This window comes from Conger conger, chromosome 8, assembly GCF_963514075.1.
Source record: "Conger conger chromosome 8, fConCon1.1, whole genome shotgun sequence".
In the NCBI taxonomy this organism is placed as follows: Eukaryota; Metazoa; Chordata; class Actinopteri; order Anguilliformes; family Congridae; genus Conger; species Conger conger.
The window spans coordinates 31,932,478-31,956,114 of NC_083767.1; the positions used below are offsets into that span (position 1 = coordinate 31,932,478).

The following is a 23,637-nucleotide window of genomic DNA, read 5'->3' on the forward strand; positions in this document are numbered from 1 at the left end:
CAAGGGAAAATTTTGACAATTAGCATAAAGACTACACAAGCATTCACAATTTTGACATCAAAATGTCCATGAAATGTCAATGAATGTGCAGTAGGCTAGCTAGATCCTCGTCTGGGATCAAGCAACTTGCTAACTAGCAAGTGGCTAGCGAGACGTAGCTGCCACCCTAGCAGACCACTACAGAATAAAAAAAAACCTCAAAATAAATTGCTATACTTCCTAATTAAACGACTCAAAACCAAGAAATAGGTACCAACATGAGCCAGCCAAATGAACAAACAGCAGTACTTTCTCTATCCAAGAGAGTGAACTGAACTTGCCTGCAGCATGAATGCCTCTACTGGCACAGCACACTGGAGCAGACTGAAGTGAAGTGTCCAACGACGACGGGACGAACGTTAGCGAATACCGTTGTGATCCTCCGACTCCCGCTCAAACTTGCTGTAGACTGATTCACAGGATGAACGAATTTACTGTAGAGTAGATCCCACTTGTCCAAGATCCTTGGCGAGTGGAAATGACAAAATCTGGCTCCACACACACACACCGAGTGGAGGCAGTCAACCAGGAATTACAAGTGTGCTAATTCTGAATTCCGCCCAGGGTGATCGCATCATTTGTCTCAATTGTCTGCCATGTTGGACTTTTCATGAAGTTGACAAGAGGGGAGGAGTCAGACTGCTTTTTACTGCGTTATGATTCACAGCAAAATTTTATTACTGTAGTTTGGCGAATTTGCCAAAGAGGAACGTTAGTACAAGCACTGAAAACTTGCAACAGGCATTTTTTTGTTTCAACAGCCGAACGTTCAGACAGATCAATGCTTACTTCTCGCCAGATTTCACAAAATATAGTAATAAAATAGCCTAACTTTTTATTTATGTGCAGAAAACCCCAACCGATTGTCCGCCAAGTTGACAAGAGGGGAGGAGTCAGATTGATATTTACTGCGTTATGATTTGCAGCAAAATTTCATTACTGTAGTTTGGCTAATTTTGACCATAATCCGTAGCAAAACTACAGCAACATACTCTATTCACAATTACAACAAATATTTCTTCCATATACAGTAGAGATGCTGTGAAAACCATAGAATCTTGTTACAGTGTATGAACTTCCAACTGCTGAAGACACACTATATGAAAATGCACTCTTCTGCACTGACAGATGCTTTCTAATTAATGCTAACTTACTAGCAAGTTAGCATAAATTCTCACACAAATTTGGTAACCAGATTCACAAATGTAATTAAATTTCTCTGGATGATGTTACCAACGTTTTGTTGGTTTCAAGAAAGGAGGTTGAATTATGATTGAATGTTGATTGTTGCATGTGGCTCACTGCTCTACTACTGCAGAAAATAAAATACTGCATTGTACTGTCAAATTTTATGTTAGCCTGCTGTCAACGGTCAATCTTGTTTTGCCATGAAAAAAGCATCAGACTTTACAGTATTTTACCATATTTTGGAAAAACAGTACATTACTGTTGGAATTTAATTAGTTAAAGAAAACAATGATGAAGTATACAGGGGGAAAGGTGCTAGCTAAAGCTAAGTTAATGCTAGCTACACACAGTAGATGCACACATGACTATGTGTAACAGGTGAGAAATTGCCGAGGTGGGATTTGAACCCCGGCCTCTCACTTGTCCAAATTATTTGTTGAACGAACGCGTTACCAGTCAGCTAAAGACGAACTCGCCACTAGCCAAGGGCAACAACGTTCTTTTTGAATTTGAGGGGTACGTCATCGGGGAGTGTTGTCGCGCTAACCTGCTACCAGCCTTCGCTTTCACTGCACTTCACCATGCTTACTAGCAAACTAGCTGAGCTAACCATGCTACATATGGTTCAAAGCCCACCCCTCTCACTCCCATTCATTCGCTCTCTTTCTCTCTTGCTCTGCCTTCGTGTCTCATTTCCCCAACCCCTCCCTCTGTCCTTCTCTTTTTACCCTCTTACTCTTTTACTTTATGTCATTTACAGACCACTGCTTCTGCTGCATATTGACAATGGTGAGTCTGGATGAAAGATAAGAGAAAAGAGTGTGAATGAAAATGTTCTAAAGAAAGAAAGTCTGATGGAGGGGTGATAGGAAATGGATGTGTCTGTCATTTCAGTTGTGTTGAAGTCTCTTTGGGTTCTTTCAATTTCTTGAGAGCACTGGGAAAATGTGTTTAATTGTCATATGAATATTTGTTTGTTTGTTTATTTAGCTTTTCTATCTTTACATGAGGAGTTTAGTTTTGCATTTCACGTGGATGTCATCACTGGTTGTTCCAGTAACCGCTTGATCCCAATTCAAAGAATCATTCATTCATTATTCATTTGTTGACCAAGGCAAAAACATTCAGACCTTCTTTTGGGTCTGTTACTTAGCTCTAAGTATTTTTTAATGTTTCATATTTCCTAAATGTGTGACATTGGCACGACATTGTACTAACAAAGGGTAAAGATATTAAATTGATTGGCACAATGTTGATGAGTTGACCAATTTCCAAGACAAATGAAAAAACATTTCCGTTTGCAATAAAGAAAAGTTTAAAAGTAAAGTGAATCCAAACTGTAGTGAAGGCTGTGAAGGTCCTAGTACGCAGAGATGACTACTGGTGACAAACAAGTCTTTCCACTCATCATTGGAGAAATGACTGACCTTCAAACATTAGCCTCTAGAATGTATTGATATTTGGTGGAATCCATTCTTCCTTCCACAGCTCTCACACAACCCCAAAGCATAATGGATTCACCTCCATGCTTAACAGTTGGCAAGGTGTTCTTCTCTACAAAAGCTTCACCCTTTTTCTCCAAACATACCTTCTTTGGTGGTGGCCAAAAAGTTTAATAATAAAAAAAAAGTTTAAAAGTCCAAAGCACATTGTTCCAAAAGGCTTCAGGCTTCTCAATGTTTTCTTTGCATATTTCAGATACTTGATTTTGTGTTAAAGTCCTAGGGAATGCTTCTTTCTGGCATCTCTGCCATGTAGGTATTTGATGTTTAAAGTATGTTGTGTTGTTATCCTGTGAACAGCTAGACTTCACACCGTTACTTGTTCTTCTTTGTCTTCTAGACCTTGCCTTGACTTCAACTGTTTCTGATAGTTTGAAATGTTGAGACAATTTTTTGTAGCCTTCTCCTTCTTGGTCAAAATTAACCATCTTCATTCTGAAATCCTTGGACAACTGTTTAGAGGAACCCAGGGTTGTTAAAACCAGACAGAATAGCCACTAAACTTGGATACTTTAGAAGATATGGAGTTACTTCAGAATAAAAAGTTAGGCTCTGGAATTCTATTGACCTGACTCATTGAAACCCTAATGAGAAATTACCTGGGTCTGGGCTTTTTTTAAAAGTCAAAAGAATAATCCAAAAAGGGGTCCAAAACTTTTGTACAGGACCCTTTTCCATTTTTTCATTTACAAACAAAAAATTAAAATGAAAAGCAATCATGTTTTAAAATCTGCATAAATGTCTAATACTGTATGTATGCCTGTGTGTGTATGTGTTTCCATGAGAGAGAGTATATGTGACCTAGTGTGAGTGTATGTGCGTGAAAGTGTGTCAGTGTCTATGAGCGTGTGTGTACGAGTGTGTGTATGTTTGTATTTCTATTACTGAGACTCTGCAGCTGTTACTCCTGTAAATGGAGTGGGCAGTCACCTTTGCAGTCATGGTTACGCTGTCAGTCAGAGAGAAGGGTCACAATGTTGGGTCACAGAGTTTCAGTGGTCCTAAATTAACAACCACTCCCCTGCCTCCTTTTCTCTCTCCCACTCCACTACTTTCAGCCATCTCAATTACAGGTCAACTGGGTAAAATGAAAACCAAAAGGGCAGATTCTTCCTGGGCTGCAGCAGTTACTGCGTTCAGGAATCGAAGCCCCTTGAATGAAGGGCACATGGGATACCACACTCCTTCTAAAGCTGATATCAGACTGTGTGACATTAAAATTAACACACCAATCGCACAGTTCACTGTGCTTGCACTGTACGTGAAATAAGACACGGAACATCATGCACACGAATACCAAGTACCCTGGGAACAAAACCTGCAACCTCAAGCATGCAAACCAAGGGCCAGATTTACTAAGGAAACAGTTTGCTGCATTGCGACTCTACTGACATTTACAACCAATTTATCCAGTCAAATAAAAGAAATTCCCAAGGAAACGAATAAAACATCAGAAATATGGCATGTTTCTACGTCCAGATTAGGTGCTGAGAAATGGTTATGAAGCTACCACAACAAAAATAAATCTTAAATTTACAGATGAAGAAATATAGGTAGCCTGATGGTCAATAGGGTATACAGTGGCAATACAAAGTATGTGAACCCTTTTGAATGTCTGGGTTTTCTGCATTAATTAGTCATAAAATATGATCTGATCTTCATCTAAGTCACAAGTATAGACAAACACAATGTACTGAAGCTAATAACACACAAACAATTATAATCTGTCTTGTCTTAATTGAACATACCCATTAAACATTCACATTGCTGGTAGAAAATGTAAATGAACCTCCTTTGGCAGTAATACCCTCAAACAACTGCTTCCGGTGACATGCGCAATGTTCAGGAGGAATTTTGAACCATTCTTCCTTATGGAACTGCTTCAGCTCAGCCATATTTTAGGATTAAAGATGAAAGATGAAAGATTAAAATGTCTTGTCGTTCTGAAAAAAACCTTCTAAATGCTCTTCTTACAAAGATGGCTCGTTCGTCGATAAGAAGCTGGCTTACAACAGCTGAGCTAATTTTTGTTGTCTGAGTGTGATTTCACCAGGCGGTTTATAAAGACTACATAGATGTTATCCTCCTAAATTAATCTTAAACCTAGGTTTTTGCAAGCACTTAAGACACTGTCTATTTTCCACCAGGGTTGTCCTGAGAATAAGAGACAGAAATTGCACGCTATACAAAGAAATCCATGTTTAATACTTTTTATCTGAGTTGTGTATAAATAAAAACAAAACTTAACCATGATCCATTACATTACACTACATTACATTATTGGCATTTGGCAGACGCTCTTATCCAGAGCGACGTACAACAAAGTGCATACCCATAACCAAGGCTAAGTGCGCTGAAAGAACCTAGAGGGAAGTACAATTTCAATTGCTACCCGTACAACAAAGATAAGGACCAGGGCCTTTTTTTTTTTCTTTTTTTTTTAATCAACAAATAAACAAACAACAAAGCAAAAGTGACCAAACTTAACTATCCAAATAGTGCTTACCTAGCCAACTAAAAATACCGAAACACTACGTAAATCACAAAGACAACAATTAAGGTTCACAGGGAGGTAGGGAGGGATGGGGAGAGGTGCTGCTTGAAGAGGTGCGCTTGAGTCTTCAGTTTGCGCGTGAAGGTGGGGAGAGATTCTACAGTTCTGACCTCAACGGGGAGTTTGTTCCACCACCGTGGAGCCAGAACAGACAGTAGTCGTGAGCGTGAGGTGGAGGTTCGGAGAGGGGGATTCAAATGTGCTTCCCTCTGGCACATATTTTAGTACTGTTGGCTACTTCCGGAAGCAGACTTTTCAGATCTTTCATGATAATTAATGCTTCTTGTGATGAAAAAGGGCACTGCTGCCACCCTTCTGTCAGAACCTGCAAGTATGTCAGACTACTGGGGCGACATTGGCTCAGGCATTAAGAGCCGTCATCTCGCAGTCAGAGGGTTGCCGGTTCGATCCCACCCTGGGTGTGTTGAAGTGTCCCTGAGCAAGACACCTAAGGACCCCCAAATGCTCCTGAATGCCGGTTGGTGCCTTGCATGGCAGCCAATCGCCGTTGGTGTGTGAGTGTGTGTATGAATGGGTGAATGAGAAGCATAAATTGTACAGAGCTTTGGATAAGGGCACTATATAAATGCCAACCATTTCCTACTGTGAATTAGTGTGCTAACATATGCCACCTGGTGGTGATTGTGTGAACAACAAGTAATTACTGTGGAAAAAAACTACTAAAATTATTGTGGTCTGCCTGGCAGACCTCCCGAAGCAGAAGTGCCAAATGAAACATGAAACCATTATCTAGAGAACAACATGTATAAATTAAGTTCCCCTAGTGCAGAAAATATTTATTCCTTTTTTAAATTCTATTGATTTACCAACTGTCTCAGAAGAAACAAGAGCAGATAAGCATATTTCAGTAGAGGAGGTAATGAGTGCCTTGAAAGGTAAAACACCAGACACCAGACTACCCACAATTTTACACAATATTAGTTTTTACCCCTAAACTGCTCCCATTTCTTATGCCAATGATTGATAAAGCCCTTGAAGTGAAATGCCTTCCTCCCCCTATTGCGACCATCTCTTTATTTTAAAAAAAGGTAAAGATCCTTTACAGTGTTCCTCCTATAGACCTATTTCTGTTTTATAATGTTATAATGCACCTGAAGCTATAGTTAGAACAAAAAGACAATTTTCTTATCCTTTTTTGTTAAGTAGTGGAAGTAGTTACCTGCCTCACCCTCTTTATTTGCCTTAGCTATAGAACTACTTGCTGTCTTTATAAGAATCCACTCAGAGCTCAACGGCGTTAGGATAGGCGATGAAAATCATATTATTTATTTATACACTGATGATATTTTGTTGTATTTAAACAACCCCTCAGACTCTATCACAACACTTTTATACTTAACAACTATGGTTCTGTTTCTGGCTATAAGGTGAACTGGTCAAAAACAGAGATAATGAACATCTTTAAGGGTCCAATACATCTATTAAATACTTGGGTGTGAATATCCCTTCCAAAATTTGCGATAGTTACAACTTTACAACTTGAATTATCCCCACTCTGTAATGTTCCTGTATTTGTCCTGTGTGTATTTATGTTTATTCTTGTTATTTATTCATTTTTGATATTGGTTAGTGTTTTCCATTACAGTTCTCATTTGTCATCCCCTGTTATGTCTGCGTCCTGTTATGTTTACCAGTCTAGTCACTCCCCTGTCTGCGTGTCCCACTATTCTGGTGGTTACGGTAGTTTTCGGGTTTTCAACATTTCTTCTAAAACTCGCGATTCTTACTTCCTGCTTTTTCTTGGTAGTTAAATGTTGTAAAGCACGATTCTTACTAACTACAACTAATCTAGGTTTTGTACAGTACTAATCCGATTAATACACTTACTGTCTGTCTAACTAACTAACAATCACTTTTATTGGGTAGTTTAGAAATATTCAAGTAACTAACTCACTAACGCAATCTCTTAGTATTTCTGCACTGTTCTGTAACTCCGCCTCCCTATGCTATCCCTGATTACTCGTTTAGTTTCAGCGAAGTGTTCGCACTTGTCTCTAACTATCACTACGTCTTCAAACTATGCAAATGTCTGCTCCATATCCGCATTTTCGTCTCCCTCCCTTTTTACTTTTATTTCCTTCGCTTTTTTTTTTTCCAACAAATAAACAAACAACATAGCAAAAGTGACCAACTTAACTATCCAAATACTGCTTACCTAGCCAACTAAAAATACCGAAACACTACGTAAATCACAAAGACAACAATTAAGGATCACAGGGAGGTAGGGAGGGATGGGGAGAGGTGCTGCTTGAAGAGGTGCGTCTTCAGTTTGCGCTTGAAGGTGGGCAGAGATTGTACAGTTCTGACCTCAACAGGGAGTTTGTTCCACCACCGTGGAGCCAGAACAGACACCCCTTTGCCTTTCGATTTCCGAGCCTGCCTTGCCATTTTGTTTTGTTTGCCTTTCTGCTTTTCTGGTTTTCGCATTCAGCTTTGTTTTCTGGTTTTGATTCTTTGATTCTTTTGTACTTTAGCCTTTTGATTTTCTGGATTTTTGACCCCCTCGCCTGTGTTTTTTTTTACTATTCGTTTGCCTTTCGTTTTTGTCTTTGTATTGGATCTCTTGGCTACGATTTCAGACTATTAATCACGATTTTTGGATTATCCTGTGGTCTGCGTTTGGGTTCTCAGAGCGGTACATAACAGTACGTTCTGACCACGACACCACCAGCCCCAGTACGGGAACCTCGCCTTCCGCCTCCCGAGAAGTACGCCGGAGAACCTGGAGAGTGCCAATCCTTCATCACCCAGTGTCAGCTCCTCTTCCAGCTGCAGCCCTCTACCTTCCCTACTGAGCGCTCCCGAGTTGCCTATGTCATCACGCAACTCACAGGACGCGCTAAGAAGTGGGGAACGGCTGCCTGGGAGGCTGGACTACCTTGCATCCAGACCGCAGGGCTGTTCACTGAGGAGACCATAGGCATGGTCACGAAGCAGCGCGTGAGATTCTGCGCATGCGTCAGGGGGAACGCAGTGTTTCCGACTTTGCCAGACATCCTGTGGTTGGGCTAGTCAAGCCCTTTACGACACCTTCCTTAACGGCCTGGCTGAACGGATCAAGGACGAGTTGCTGACCTGGGAACTACCCGACGACTTGGAGGGACTCATCGCTTTGGCCATCCGGGTGGACTCTTGCCTAAGTGACCGTCGCCGTTTCCGGAGCCCAGTTCGTCCTGCTCGGTCTCGAGGGGAGACTTCCTCCCCCATCCCGGGAGGAACGCCCTACCCACACCGGAGAGGTAGAACCCATGAGGGTGGATCGTGCCAGGCTGTCCTGAGAGGAGAAGGAGCGGAGGATGAGAGGCCGGCTATGCCTCTACTGCGGCCAGGAGGGGCACTTCATCTCGTCATGTCCAGCAAAAGCCAACGCCCACTAGTCACCGGGGGACCACTAGTGGGCGTGACTCCTGTTGAAGTCTCCTCCAAACACCGCACCTGTCTTCCTGTTACCATCTCCTGGGAAGGGAAGACGAGGAAGATCTCTGCCCTTATCGACTCCGGAGCTGAAGCAAGTTTCCTGGACCGCGGGGTGGCCATCAGGTGGGGCATTCCACTTACCCGGATGCCACAGTCCCTGGTGGCCAACTCACTCGGTAGTCAGAAACTGGCCAGCATCACCCACAGAAGCATTCCCCTTAAGATGCTGATCTCCGGCAACTATCAAGAGTAGCAGGTGCTCCACATCATAGATTCCCCACATTCTCCCATCGTCCTGGGCCATCCCTGGCTCGGGAAACACAACCCTGAGGTGGACTGGGAAAGGCATGAGATTTTGGGCTGGAGCCCATTCTGTTCTGCTCATTGCCTTCGCCAAGCCCACATCCCTATCTGGAGAAGGATTCCCGAGAAAGTTCTGGATCTGGAAGAGATCCCACCCGAGTACCTGGACCTTGGAGAGGTCTTCTGTAAGTCCCGAGCCACATCTCTGCCTCCTCACCGACCCTATGATTGTGCGATCAATCTCCTTTCAGGAACCACCCCGTCCAGAGGACGGCTGTTCTCCCTGTCCCGTCCTGAGACTGAGACCATGGAGAAGTACCTCAGTGAGTCTCTATCTGCAGGCATCATTCGTCCCTCATCATCTCCTGCTGGAGCAGGATTCTTCTTTGTGGGCAAGAAGGATGGATCCTTACGCCCATGTATCGACTACCGAGCCCTGAACGACATCACCGTCAAGAACCGCTACCCTCTCCCCCTCATGGCCTCAGCATTTGAACAGCTACAGGAGGCTACCATCTTCACAAAGCTGGATCTATGCAATGCTTACCATCTGGTGCGTATCCGTGAGGGGGATGAGTGGAAAACAGCATTCAATACCCCTACTGGCCATTGGGAGTACTCTGTGATGCCGTTCGGGCTAACAAATGCATCTGCCGTCTTCCAGAACCTGGTCAATGATGTGCTGGGGGACATGATTAACAAGTTTGTTTTTGTCTACCTGGACGATATCCTGATTCACTCGAAAACCCAGGAAGGACACATCATACATGTTCGTAAAGTTCTCCAACGTCTGCTAGAGAATCGTCTGTTCGTGAAACCGGAGAAATGCGTCTTCCATTGCTCTACTACATCGTTCCTGGGATACATCATTTCGGCCGGCAACATCCATATGGACCCCAAGAAGGTTACAGCAGTGGTCGAGTGGCCACAACCCACCAATCGCAAGGACCTGCAACGCTTCCTGGGGTTTGCAAACTTCTACCGCCGATTCATCCGGAACTACAGTACCACAGCTGCTTCCCTTACTGCACTCACCTCTAACAAGCGAACCTTCCAATGGAACGAGAAGGCCAATCAGGCATTTCTAAACCTTAAAGACCGATTCACCACAGCCCCTATCCTGATCCACCCAGACCCTACCAGACAGTTCATAGTCGAAGTGGACGCCTCTAACATCGGGGTAGGGGCTGTCCTATCACAACGCTCCAGCAAGGACAATAAGGTCCACCCCTGCGCTTTCTTCTCTCGCCGCCTGTCACCCACAGAAGAGAATTACGACATCGGCAACCAGGAACTCCTGGCAGTTAAACTGGCCCTAGAAGAGTGGAGTTCAAGTCCCCTTCTTGGTGTGGACCGACCACAAGAACTTGGAGTATCTGCAAACTGCCAAGAGGCTCAACTCTCGCCAAGCCAGGTGGGCATTATTCTTCTTGAGGTTCAATTTCACTCTTGCCTACCGTCCCGGATCCAAGAACGTCAAGCCTGATGCCCTATCCAGACGGTTCGAACCCTCCAGCAAAGAGGAGAAACCGGACACCATCCTACCAACCAACTGCTTCGTCAATGCTGTACAGCTGGAGATCGAGGACATTGTCCGCACTGCTTCCAAGTTGTCTCCTTTTGAGTGCTGCCTAGGTTATCAACCCCCGTCGTTCCCTGCCCAAGAGGAGGAGGTGGGAGTCCCGTCAGCTGAAGCCTTCATCTGGCGCTGCATCAGGACCTGGAGAGCTACCTGCATCAACCTGCAGCGTGCCAGTACCTGGACGAAGGCAACAGCCGACCGGCTTCACCCATTTCATTGCGAGCATCCTTTTTTTAAGAAAATTGACAGTGCATTCATTTCATTTCTTTGGAAAAGTAAATCTGTACGCGTTGGTATAAAGACATTGTATCTTCCATACAATTAGGGATTATATTATCTTCCAGCACAGTTGTCCCAAATGAGAAAGTGTTTTTCACCCTACTCTTGTGCATGGTCAAAAATGAAATTTTTGGATTTTAGTCCATATGAACTTAGCCTTATTTTGACATGCAAAGCGTAAAGGAAATAAGACAAAAACCTATTGTCCCTAATAGTGTTAATGTTTGAAAGAAATCTCAAATATGTTATAAGCAAACCATTTCCCCCTTTACTCATACCTGGTCTCCCTGCTTGCTTCAATGATACATTTAAAAGATGGTATGAAAAGGGTATTTGGGAAATCCAGCATTTACAGTCCCCTCCGAAAGTTTGGAAGAGCAAGGCCAATTCCTTTGTTTTTGTAATAAAATGAATACATTTGGGGTTGAGATAAAAAGATGAGCACAAGACAAGAGTTCATTTCAGCTTTTATTTCTGTTATGTACGGTACTGAGGACCCAAAAGCAGACCAGAGGATATTCCAAGTACGTTGTCTTTTATCAGTCCGAGTTCAAAGCCAAGAGATCATGTGACAACAGCCAAACAAAAAGCAAAAGAAACATCACAAAAAACAAGCAGGGGTCTGAGACGGGTGTGTGGGGGTTGGACCCAAAATGCACAACTGAGATGTAATAAAGTCCCGTCAGGGCTTTATTCAGGGAATGTCCAGTGAGTGTAGTCGAAAAACAAGCAAAGTTCATACACGTGAAAATCCAGCCAAAACCAAAGTACAGTACCGAGGGAGAAGGCAGTCTCGAAATTGGTAAACCATGCAAAAAGTCCAGTAACCAGCAAAACTGTCAGCGGGGCAGTAGTGCAGACGGACAGAAGGCAGGCTCGGGGTCAATGACGGCACAAGAATCAAGACCGAAGTCCGCTCTGCGGGGCAGAAGCACAAAGACAGCAGGCAAAGTTTGTGGTACAGGCAGGCAATGGTCAACAAAACAGAAGTTAATAATCTTTGGTTAATAAACAGGCTTGATCGTAACGGGTAGACAGCATGTGAATGGAAATCAGGTGTGGAGGATTAACAAGAAGTTAACAAGATAATTAGTCATCGTTAGTCATAAACCTATCCTGCCCTAGCGTTAGTAAATTAGTAAATAACATGCACAAGAAACGTAAGGTAACATGAACACATGGTTAGAATGTTAGCATTACCCAATCCTGATCTAAAGTTAGTAGATTAGTAAGAAGACAAGGGAAATTGAAACAATTAGGGAAGCGTGAGTGACAGAAAGGGAGAGAGAGAAAGCATGAATGCAAGGTTTGCAGAAAGACACAAAAAAGTGTATGCTAAACAATGAACAGAACATGAAAAAACATAAATCGTGACATAACAAGTTTGTGAAATGTGACATGAATAAACTACATAACGTGACATGACAAGACAGAAAACGTGACAAGCATGAAACGTGACAGGGTCGATATCCAGGAAATCAGAAAACAGAGGTACAGAAGGGTTAAGGCAAAAATCAAAGTCAAAGTCGTAGTGAATAATCCAAAACCAAACAATCAGAAGGCCGGACAAAACAAGAGGGCAAACTAAACTCGAAAAACAAGGCAAAGGGTTGTCGTTATGAACCTCAATAAAACAGGCGTACAGGTATCTCGGCACTGAATTATGATCAACGTTCTGACAATGAACACTGCGGAGACTGTGGTTTAAATACATGAGGGAAGGTGACAGTCTAGGCTCAGGAGAAAGGTGGACTAAACAAATATACAACAGGTGGGAAACTATTATATCAGGGATATAATAGGAAGGCGGAGTTAAAGAACAGCTTGGAAAATAGGACATAACATAAGTGAGTTAGTTACATGATTAAATCTAAACAACCCAAATTAAGTGACTGTTAGTTCATTAGTTACACAGACTGTAAGTGTATTAATATGATTAGTACTGTACAATATCTAAATTAGTAGTAGTTAGAATCATGCTTTACAACATTAACTAAAAAGAAAGAAAGAAGCCGGAAGTAAGGAATGCGAGGTTGGAATAAATGTTGAAAACCCGGAAACTACCGAAACCACCCGAATAATGAAGCACACAGACAGGGGAGTGACTCTGGCTCAGAGACATTCAGACGCAGACATCACAGGGGATGACGAATGCAATAACTGTAACGGAAAACAATAAACCAGATAAGAATGAATATAATAAACAAGAAAAACACGAAAACAAACAGATAAGCTCAGGAACATTTACACCTTGGTATTTACACCTAGATGTGTTAAACTACTTAGAACAACTACTTAGCACCTTTGGTTCAAAGGCTTACCGGGCTCGAAGTGGCGTGTAGCCAACCCCCAATGGAGATCAAGTCTCCTCCCAGGATCACCTTAGAAAAAAAAAAAAGGAAAAATAACAAAGGTAAATAACAAACTATGTCCCAATGGAATGATACAATCTAGCTGTAGATACTCTAACTTTACCGGAGTCACTATACAGCAAGCATATCAATGTTAATTATGATCACGTTACCTGAAGTTAGCGAACTGTTCAAGAATGTGTCAGAGCAGCCATTAGTTAGCAAGCCATTGGAAATGGATCATGATATAGGATAGTAGTAGCTAACCTTAGGGATTATGTAGCCTATACTATGGTTTTATTAATCTAACGTTTGGGGTTGAGATAAAAAGATGAACATTAGAGTTCAGAATTTCAGCTTTTACTTCCTGGTATTTACACCTAGATGTGCTGAACTACTTAGAACATAGCACCTTTGGTAGCAGACCACCAAATCTTTAGGTGGGGCAGTAAATAGCACTCAATATTTGGTAGCATATGCCTTACTTGAAATAACTGCATCAAGCCTGCAACCCATTGACAGGGGCATCACCAAGGTTTGAATACATTTGGGGATGAGCCATGTATCATATATCCATATACCTCATGTCATCTATGTATACATCAAATAATTACATGTAATAATTCCTTTTACACTTTTCTCATGTTCACAAAACAATCTTATGAATTGTGTTTGTCACGTTTCAGGTCTGTCTTGCCTTGTTTTTATGTTTTATCATTTGTCTTAGTCACTATTTGTCTTATCATGTATTATGTTAGTCTAGGTTCGTCATGTTGTTTAGTTTGTTTCTTGTTACGATTTATTTTCTTGTCATGTCTAGTTATGTTTCGTTACGATTATTTTACCTTGTTGTGTTGAGTGGTTATCGTCTTAGTTTGTTTAGTGTTATGTTTTGATTTATGTTTATTGTTACGCAGACTGGTCATTGTTTAAACATACACTTTTACATGTCTCTCCGCAAAACCTTGCGTTCTGGCTTTCTCTCTCTCTGTTTCTGTCATTCATACCCTAATTGTTTCTAATTGTCTATTTACTAAAACTACTAACGCTAGATCAGGATTGGGTAGAACTAACAGACTAATCATGTGTTCATGTTACCTTACGTTTCTCGTGCATGTCATTTACTAATTTACTAATGCTAGGGCAGGATAGGTTTATTACTAACGATTACTAATTACCTTGTTAAACTTGTCATCCATCGCACCTGTTTTCCATTCCCTTGCTGCTCTCTAACTAATCGTCTACACCTGTCTACACCTGCATTTATAGCCCAGTCGCACTTCTGTTCTTCGCGAAATTGTCTGCCTCTTGTAGGTCAAAGCAACTCTTGAGCATTACTGTCATTGATTACACGTTACGATCCAAGCCTGTTTACCCACCACTGTTTATTGATTTCTGTTTCGTTGACCATCGCTTGTTTTTGACCACGTCCTCGCCTACTGCTACCCTACTACCTCGCTGTTTTTATGGTTTCGACTCCCGCATCGCCCTCGACTACGACCCTGCCTGCCGTCCGCCTGTACCTCCCCCCCGCTGACAGCTCTCCTGCTACCGGACCTCCCTGCACGTCAACCGACTACGAGTTTGCCTCTTCCCTCGGCACCGTGCTTTTTGTTTGTTTATTGTTTGTTTGGCTGGATCTACGTGTATGGAGCTGCAAAGAAAACGCGTGCAATACCCTAGGTTAGCCTCATTATGTCTTTGTAACATAGTGGCACTTACTTTTATTATCTGTCTTATCGTATATGTTTTTAAACGTACCTTTGGTACATACAACTTTACGGTGTAATGAAGCACCTGCTTCGATCATCACGCAGTGTCAAGATCACAATAACATAGCTAATGTTGCTAATGCTGGGCAAATCCATCGAACCCGACTTCACTGGAAGCAGTTGTCTGACGTCACACAACAATCGCAGCACCCAAGAGGCACACATTGTAAATAGTAAACCATCAACTAAAAGACAATGCAAAGTATTTGTTCCTGCATTACATTAAGTGTCATGTGAGTAAAGCCTGCAAGCGAACTGATGTGAAACAATGTTGCCAGTGTTATTAGTTAGCTGGTTATGGCAAATGATCTCTCAGAGTTATGTTCTCTGCACAAACGTTATTTAGGAAAATGTAAAAAAACTAACAAAAAAAACAAAATGTGAAACCATGGAAATTGACCATTTATTGACTTTTGCAGATTTGCTACCAATGTAGCTAGACTGGAGCACAGTTAATGAGTGGTATAATTTCTGCCGTTGGGTCACTGCAGAATGTGGAGTTCATGTGGTTATGATACACTTGCCGCATAAACACCACCAGTTCACGGTCACCCATGTTTTTTGTTAACGTTTGCTGTCATGCACCTGAAATTCCGATCTCCGATGGAAAATGGAATGCAGCATAACTTCCGGAATTGAGTCTGCTTGAATCGTGGGGAAACCATAGGGAGAAATATTACAAGGTTGGAGAAGTCTCAGACAGCCCGCCCACAGTTACATTCTCATTGGCTGTCTGCAATGTCAATCACAGGAGTGTGGATGAAATAGGTGCTCATGTTTTTATTTGTCAGTTGGGAAGTTGGCAAACAATTCTGCACACAGAACACTCAAAATATTTGGGGCTTGTCAAAAAAGATTCCCGGCTGAAGCCCCGGAAGCCTGATGCTGGTGATGCCACTGCATTTAGATCACATTTTTTCCCCATTCCCTTGATGGTTTATGGAAACATTAACTGAAGCTCCTGATGCATATCTACATGATTGTATGCATTGCACTGCTGCCACACAATTGACTGATTAGATAATTGCATGAATAAGTAGGTTTAGGCACAACGGTTTATAACTAGACCTACAGAAAATTATTTCAGAACAATCTTGGATGTTGTGTGTCATGGCATGTGAAAAAACCCAATTAAAGATTTGAGGGAAAATGTGATCATCACAGGTTTTTGTGTGGTTCACGAAGGTAAACCCATCGGCATTCATGTTAAGCAAAATAACTCTCACCTACCTATTAGCAAACTTTTTGTAAGCCTATGCAGCAAGCTAAGAATCAAGCTAACTAACATTAGCTCAGCTAGGCACTCCACTAGCTTGGCTAGCTAGCTACTAAAGCAAACTACTCAAGTGCTCACAAGTAACTGAAACAGGTGCAGTTACACAGTAAATCAAGGATCTTGTTCAATGTTATGAACTGAAATGGGGAACTATACAGTTGCTTACGTCAGGAAAGCAAGGCATTCTGGATAATTTTGAAATGGCTGTCAGGCACACATTGATGACATCAGAGGACAATGATTGGTTAATAGGAATGTTGTTCCTACAAAAACAATCGTGATGATGATCCAGGACCATATCCTAAATCACGTTGTGTGTTCACATCGACCATCAGAATGGGGAAAAAATGTTTCTGTTTTATTTTATTGTTCACATTTTTAGGCTTCCAGTATCACACAGTTGCAGTTTTTACATATGTGGGTGCAGGCCTAGAACACTACTTACTTCCACAAAAACCAAGGGTTAATGCTTAAGTTAGCTCGCTAGCCCTATAAGCTTTGTCTTACACCCTGATGCTTACTTCAGGGGCTATTTGCCTAAAGTTCCCTCTTCAGCATATGAAAAGCAATTGTATTCAGATTTGTTGACTGAAAATGTATAGGCTAAAGTGCGGTTATTCCTACGCAGTGAAATGAAAATTTATAAATGTGAATTTTGAAGTTTGACAGAGTACAGAGCCAAGTCATGTCAAATGTCTTTGTCCGAAACATTATGGAGCTCACTGTATATTCTTATTTTTTTGTCCATGTATTTCAGTGCCAGCCTTTTTCAATTACAAGTGTGTGGTCACTGAGCCTATACTTGGTCAGGATCTGTCTCTGTTTTGTATCTCTTTGTGTTTTGGTTACAACATCCCAATGGCCAGTTCATGGTTTACTCTGATTTATTAGACACAGTGCTGGTATGAAGCTTGTCTGTATTTTCTGCTAGTTGGGCTATTCGGTTTCATTGCCAGCTGACTCTTTTAATGTAAAAGCTCTGGGGCTTTCATTGCATTCAATTGTTATGTGTTATGTTATGTTATGTGTTATGTGTGAGGTGCATCCAGAATTTATTGCTCTTTTTTGGATATCATATGAACTGTTAAAGGAGCACTGTCACACTTTTTTCAGTTGAGCTTATATGGATTATATGGATTGCTTAAATTATGTGTGTAGGCATTCTTTAAATCACCGTCAGTATAGCCATTTCCTAAATATGGGGCAAAACTTCTCAAAACAAACATGTCCAGTGATGTCACTGGACGTGTTTGGCGTGAATCTCCAGCTTGTGTTTCCCAGAAGGTAAAGGGCGCTCAAACTCCACCCTTGAATGCAGAGATTGGTTGAGCAAGAGAGACAAACAGTGGAGGAACATAGACAACTGAACACCCCATTACCTTCTGGGTAACTCAGGCTGGAGATCAAGCCAAACACGTCCAGTGACATCACTTGAGTGCTATTGGGGACACCACATTTGAGTGGACCCCAATACCTCATTTCCCAACAGCACAATTGGATAAGACTGTCAAAGATTTTTAACCATGGGAGCCGCGGTGGCGCAACAGGCTAAGATGCAGCAGACTTGCGGTTGCAGTTTGCTGCAGTTGCACACCGGGGACCGGGGTTCGATTCTCGGTCCTGCCAAAAGCCAAGTTTGGCCGGCTCACGTGGGGCTGCAATAATTGGCTCGCTGCTCCAGAGGGAGGGACTTGGCAGGGTTATTAGATTGCCGCACAATAAGCACCTCGGGTGCCTCGGAATCACAGCAATGGCGGTACATCTAATACGACTACCTCCAATTGAATCAGACGAGGTACAATTGGCTACCAAATTGGGAGAAAAAGGGAAAAATCTGAAAAAAAAGATTTTTAACCAGCTTTAATTATATAAGTATAAGTATAAAAACATTTTTTAAGTTTTTCTTTTCATAGCATAGACCCTTTCACATTTTTCTTTCTTCCTCTCTCTCTCCCCAGCTCTCTGTCAGTTCACTCCCCAGTACTGTGCTTCTCAGCTGTCCCAGCATGCATCAGGAAAGCAGCTGTGTGATGTCAGATTCAGACCAAGTGGAATGGGGTCTGTATCAGACACTACAGGAAGTACTGAGAGAGATTGGGCTTCCCAAAACCACACATAGTGGACTTGCACCAGGTAAGAGTTTACACAAAGCAACCAACCCACCCCCCTCCACTCCCCCAGACTGGAGTTTTAAATGCTTTTAAATTTAATTGAGGCAGGCAGTGTTTGACCTGAGGTTTCTCTCATAGTTGTGATGGTTAAACTGACAATGAAAGACATTCTTTCCAAATCTCTAAAAACAATTTATCTGTGAGCAGGTGAATCCTACTCAGAGCTGTGTTTCTGTGTGTTGGGTTCCCCACTCCCCCATCTCTCATTCCTGTTAGAGGCAGGTCAGGTAAGCCCAGGTAAGAACCACTAAAAGTAAAAATAATGCCACCCACCAAACAGACACACAAATGCACACACACACACACACACACACACACACACACACACTACCATGCGGTAATTCCAATGCAAAGCTTGTATTATACTACCGCTCAATATCTCAGTATCTCATCTGTTTCAAGACCAAACTCGATGTTATTTCACAGGTCTATTACAATGGCAATGGGCTCTCCAACTACTGATTTTGGTATAACTACATTGCGTCATTTCTGTTATGGATACCCAAAAAATAAGACTTTCTTGTGCAAGAATAACTCCTTTTCAATTCAGCAGATCCCCACACAAGACCCCTCATTCTGACCCTCATTAGACACAATAACTTATGCTAATGTCGCTCTGGATCAGAGCATCTGCTTAATGCCTTGTAATGTAATGTAATGTCTCCAACTTTTAATCATTCTGAATTCTAAATTAACGTGACAACAATGAACCACTGGGCCACTGGGCATATAGTCGCTTCTTTTAGGACAGTGCCTGAAGATGAAAGTGTTTTTTATGGATGGCAAGTTTGATAAATGCAGTAACAGCACATAGAGGTAGCTTTTTTTCTTCAAAAACGTCATTTTGATATAACTTTCATGTAATGTAATGTAATTTAACTTTCGTACTGCAAATACATTTTTAGCGACATTTGCTTCTCGGGCATTTATAGCTACCGTCTGTAGCTATAAAGTTTGTAGTTTTTCTGTTTGTAGGGGGGTTAATTATCTATATTCTAAAAGTTACCTGACACGATAATAATAATATAATAATAATAATAATAATAATATACCTTTTATTGAACCCCATGGGGTAATTTGGCTTCTGCATTTGACCCATCCTAGTTATTAGGAGCAGTGGGCAGCCACAGTGCAGCGCCCGGGGAGAAATGTGGGGTTAAGGGCCTTGCTCAAGGGCCCAACAGCTGTGCGGATCATTTATTGTGGCTCAACCGGGATTCGAACCACTGACGTGGCTCCCAGTCATGTACCTTAACCACTACGCTACAAGCCGCCCCATAAAATAATGCCGATGGCATTATTTTCAGCAGGTGATTGACCAGTGTTTATTTGGTTCATTTATTTGTTTGATGCATATTGTGACAGCATATAGCCTAGCATTTCCCCCCCAAAGTTACACTTTAAGCCTACCAGACAGGGATGAGCGAGTACGGCATTATCTGTAATCAGAAGTAATCGGTGTGGCTTAACCATGTGGGCGGAGTTTTGTCAGGTAGCGGTTTGATCATAGCTTTGTATGATAACTTGTGAACCATTTTACATAGTGATTTTCCGTGAAATGCATTGTGAAGGCAAGATTTTAACTGCCATTTGAACTGGGTGGCGGGGCGGCAGACTCTGTTTGCTCACCTGGGCAGGGTGGTGGGGTGGCAGGCTCTGTGTGGCATATACCACCCAAAATAAGGTAATGTCAGTGTCCCTTTCACAGCAAGGGTCCAGTGCACCAAATGCATAATAGTTTCTAATTCAATAATGCAATAATGCTAACTCAGACAAACGTCCATAGAATGTCCATTGTGTACTTAGAATTTCTCTGGAGGAATTATCATTGTTGGCAGTTTCACCGTTGCATACTTCTACAAAAGTACTTTTGTGCTTCATATGCACTATAAATGTGTTATGTTTTGAGTATTTGTTAGTTTATGTGTTTATTTCTTGTAATTTATTATTTTTCATCATATCTGGTTTTCTGTTTATTATCCATTACTGTTCATTGCATTTCGTCATCCCTTGTTATGTCTGTGTCAAGATGTTTCTGACCCCAAGTCACTCCCCTGTCTGCATGTGGCACTATTCAGGTGGTTTTGGAAATTTCAGCAATTCCTTCTCAGCCTCACATTTTCGTACATCCTGCTTTCTCACTAGTTCATGTTGTGTAGCACTAAACCTACTAATAATGACTAACATAGATATTGTACTGTACTAATTATATTAACACTGTCTAAGTAATCAACTAACAGTTGCTAGTTTTGGGTAATTTAGATTTAAGCACGTAACTAACTTACTAACGTATCTCCAGTTTCAATTCTGCTCTGTAACTCCACCTCTCTATTCTATCACTGATTACTTGCTTTGATTCAGCAAAGTGTTCGTACCTGTCTCTCATTATCGCTATGTCTCCTAACTCTATGCAAATGTCCACGCCCTAATCCGGAGCTATATGACAGAATGTCATATGGCCTTTGTAAGAAAGTTGATAAATTTTCAGTAGCTGATTACCAGTAAGCCTGATTATTTGAGATTCTTGAACGACACCCTTTTGCCTTAGATTTCGAGTTTGCCTTACCCTTCCTGTTTTGTTTGCACTTCTGATTATTTGGTTTTTGACATTTTTCTTCTGTCTTCGTCGGCTTTGATTTTGCCTAGCCCTTTTGTACCTCAGCCTTTTGATTCCACAGATTTTTGACCCCCGCTTTGTTCTTGATTATTCTTTTGCATCTCGATTCTGGCATTATCTGATCTCTGAAGGCGTACCTGGCTTTGATATTGGACTGAATAAAAGGCAATGTTTTTGCATACTCCCTGGTCTGCGGCTGGGTCCTCTGAACAGTACATCACAAAATGTACACAAGAATGGTATTGTCTATGTTTTGTACAGGATCTTTGGAACAAGAAGAGCCCATATACAAGCTTATCTGACAAGTATTGGTAATTATTTTTTCACAGTAAAGGCGTGATCCCCATCCGTGAACAAAAAATACAGTATAATTCAGCCTAGAACTGGCTAATGGTAAGGTATTGAAGTAACGACTGAGAAGCATTTCAGCTAATGCTATTATGTTTCCAACAGTTTATAGTTTGTTAGGCTTTCATGAAATAAAATAAAAAACACCATTTTTTTGCCTGCATAATTAAATTGTAGCATTTTCTGAGACTGTTACGCTTTAGCAAAAACAGTTTTTGAGATTTTAATGGCCAAAAAGTTTGAGGTTGAAAGTTTTACAACAAAAAGTACAACAAAAAAATTATTTTGTGATGCCTATGTCTAAATAAAGGACCCTCTAGCCTCTCCAGAATCCCCAAGTGAATATTTCTGAGGAAGACCTTGAAAACACCTTTGGCTCCAATATAGAGGGTATTTTCATTGAGATGATCCCATTTTATATCATTAAGCATTTAAATATATTCTCAAATTATTTTGTATGCTTATAAATGAGGAAGAAGCCTGCTTTTGAATTATAAATAGGATGTGAAATTGTGGAATATGTTTGACAAAAACAATCAATGGACCTCAATCAATATATTAGTATACAATATGTTATTATTGTGACAATCCTCTCTACCTGTTTCTGTCCGAGGAAAGCACAAGATATCATGATCTGTGTTTTTCTGTTCTACAATTTCTGTGCAAGTCCCTAGTGCTTTTTGTTACCTTCTGTGTTTTCCGTAGTGTTTTCTGCTCATTCATTCCCATTGATTCATTTCACCTGTTGTTACTTCCTAATTATTGCACAAGCCTGTTTCTCGTTTTCCCCTCATTATCTGTCTATTTAAACAGTTTTGTTAGTTCGTGGCCAGATTGCATCCAGCGTTTTCTCTGTCTGATCTGTTCGCATTCTGCCCCTTTTCGTTTTCGACCACTACTTTTTGGATTCCCTTCTGATCCTTGCCTGTTTAACCTGCCCATTTACCAGTAAAGACTTTTATTGGAAACACTTCAAGTTTGCTACTGGTTCTATTGTTCTAAAGCCTGACAGAATAATCTGGGCAACCAGCAAACTCAACCTGAGATGCCCTGCGACTCCTGGGGCAGAGGCTGGGCGTGCACAAGATGACACCACCAGATGTCTACCCTGACATCTGGTCAGTAACTGCCTAGTTAAAGAAAGACGCCCTTCAGTGAATAAGGGGATCCTGATGGGCACTTCTATTGACCCAACCCCCTCCACCTCCCGGTCTACCCTGCTCGCTGCTCGCCACCAGGTGCGGGTTCTCGTCACATCGGGAGCCGACGGCAATTGTGCCTGCCCCACTCTAGTCTGTCGGCTGGGAGTGCCCATGACTACTCTGACGCAAACCCTCTGGACTAACACTCTAACAGGCGTCCCATTGGCTGAAGTTAACACCACGTCAGCCTCCTGATCTCAGGGAACCACCAGGAGGAGATCACCTTTTTTCGTGATGAAGTGACCCCTGGTTCCTGTGGTTTTGGGCAGACCTTGGCTTCTACACCACTACCACAAGTCCTGTTTCCAGTCGGTCTTTGGTGAGTCCACTTCTGCCCTTTGATTGAAGAAATGCATCCGGATCTATCATCCGTTCCAACCGTCTACCACGGCATCGGCCAAGTCTTCAGCAAGTCCCAGGCCTGCTCCCTGCCTCCGCACCTTTCATACAACTGTGCCATAGACCTGCTTCCTGGCACCACTTCCCCAAGAGGTTGTTTGTTCTCGTTGTCTGCTCCAGAGACCCAAGCCATGGAAAAGTACATTGGGAGGACACAAAAAGTAGATACTCTGGAATGAAAGCATTAGAATTTTTCATTTCATCTTCATTTTCAAGTTTACTATTTGTGGTATCAAACATATATACACTTGACAAAATTGCAGAGGATATTTAACAACTTGAGGCTTTTATTGATAGATACTCCAATGTAGCCATGCCCAGTAAAGCAGGTCAGCCTGATGCCAAATGAGGCAGAGACATACTTATATTTATAAACTACTTTTTCAGCTGTGGCCTTGCTTTGACACAGTCGAGAGTACTCTATGGTTTTATTGGGGGAGTTGGCATTGGAGGCTCAAGACATATGGTGTAGGAAAGTGGGGGTAGGGGTTGGATGGATGGAGGGCACAGTTTGATGGGAAGGGGGACAAAATTGGAATGGGGATGGGGGACAACCAATAGCTTATTTTATTCAGCTATCTTTTTCTCCTTTTCCCACTTAGGCTATATTCTGACA

General features: G+C 41.9%; 1 protein-coding gene across 4 annotated transcripts in view; it reads left to right on the forward strand.

Annotated features, from left to right (window-relative positions):
- The first annotated feature begins 1,924 nt into the window (after positions 1-1,924).
- LOC133134730 (carnosine synthase 1-like) overlaps positions 1,925-23,637 on the forward strand; it is a 71,871-nt gene continuing 50,158 nt past the window's right edge. For all 4 annotated transcript variants that reach the window (XM_061251064.1, XM_061251067.1, XM_061251066.1 and 1 more), the window contains exons 1-3: positions 1,925-2,016; positions 18,243-18,417; positions 18,603-18,692. In XM_061251064.1, the coding sequence (XP_061107048.1) occupies positions 1,975-2,016; positions 18,243-18,417; positions 18,603-18,692 (307 nt within the window). In that variant the 5' untranslated portion in view covers positions 1,925-1,974. The remainder of the gene's footprint in view (positions 2,017-18,242; positions 18,418-18,602; positions 18,693-23,637) is intronic.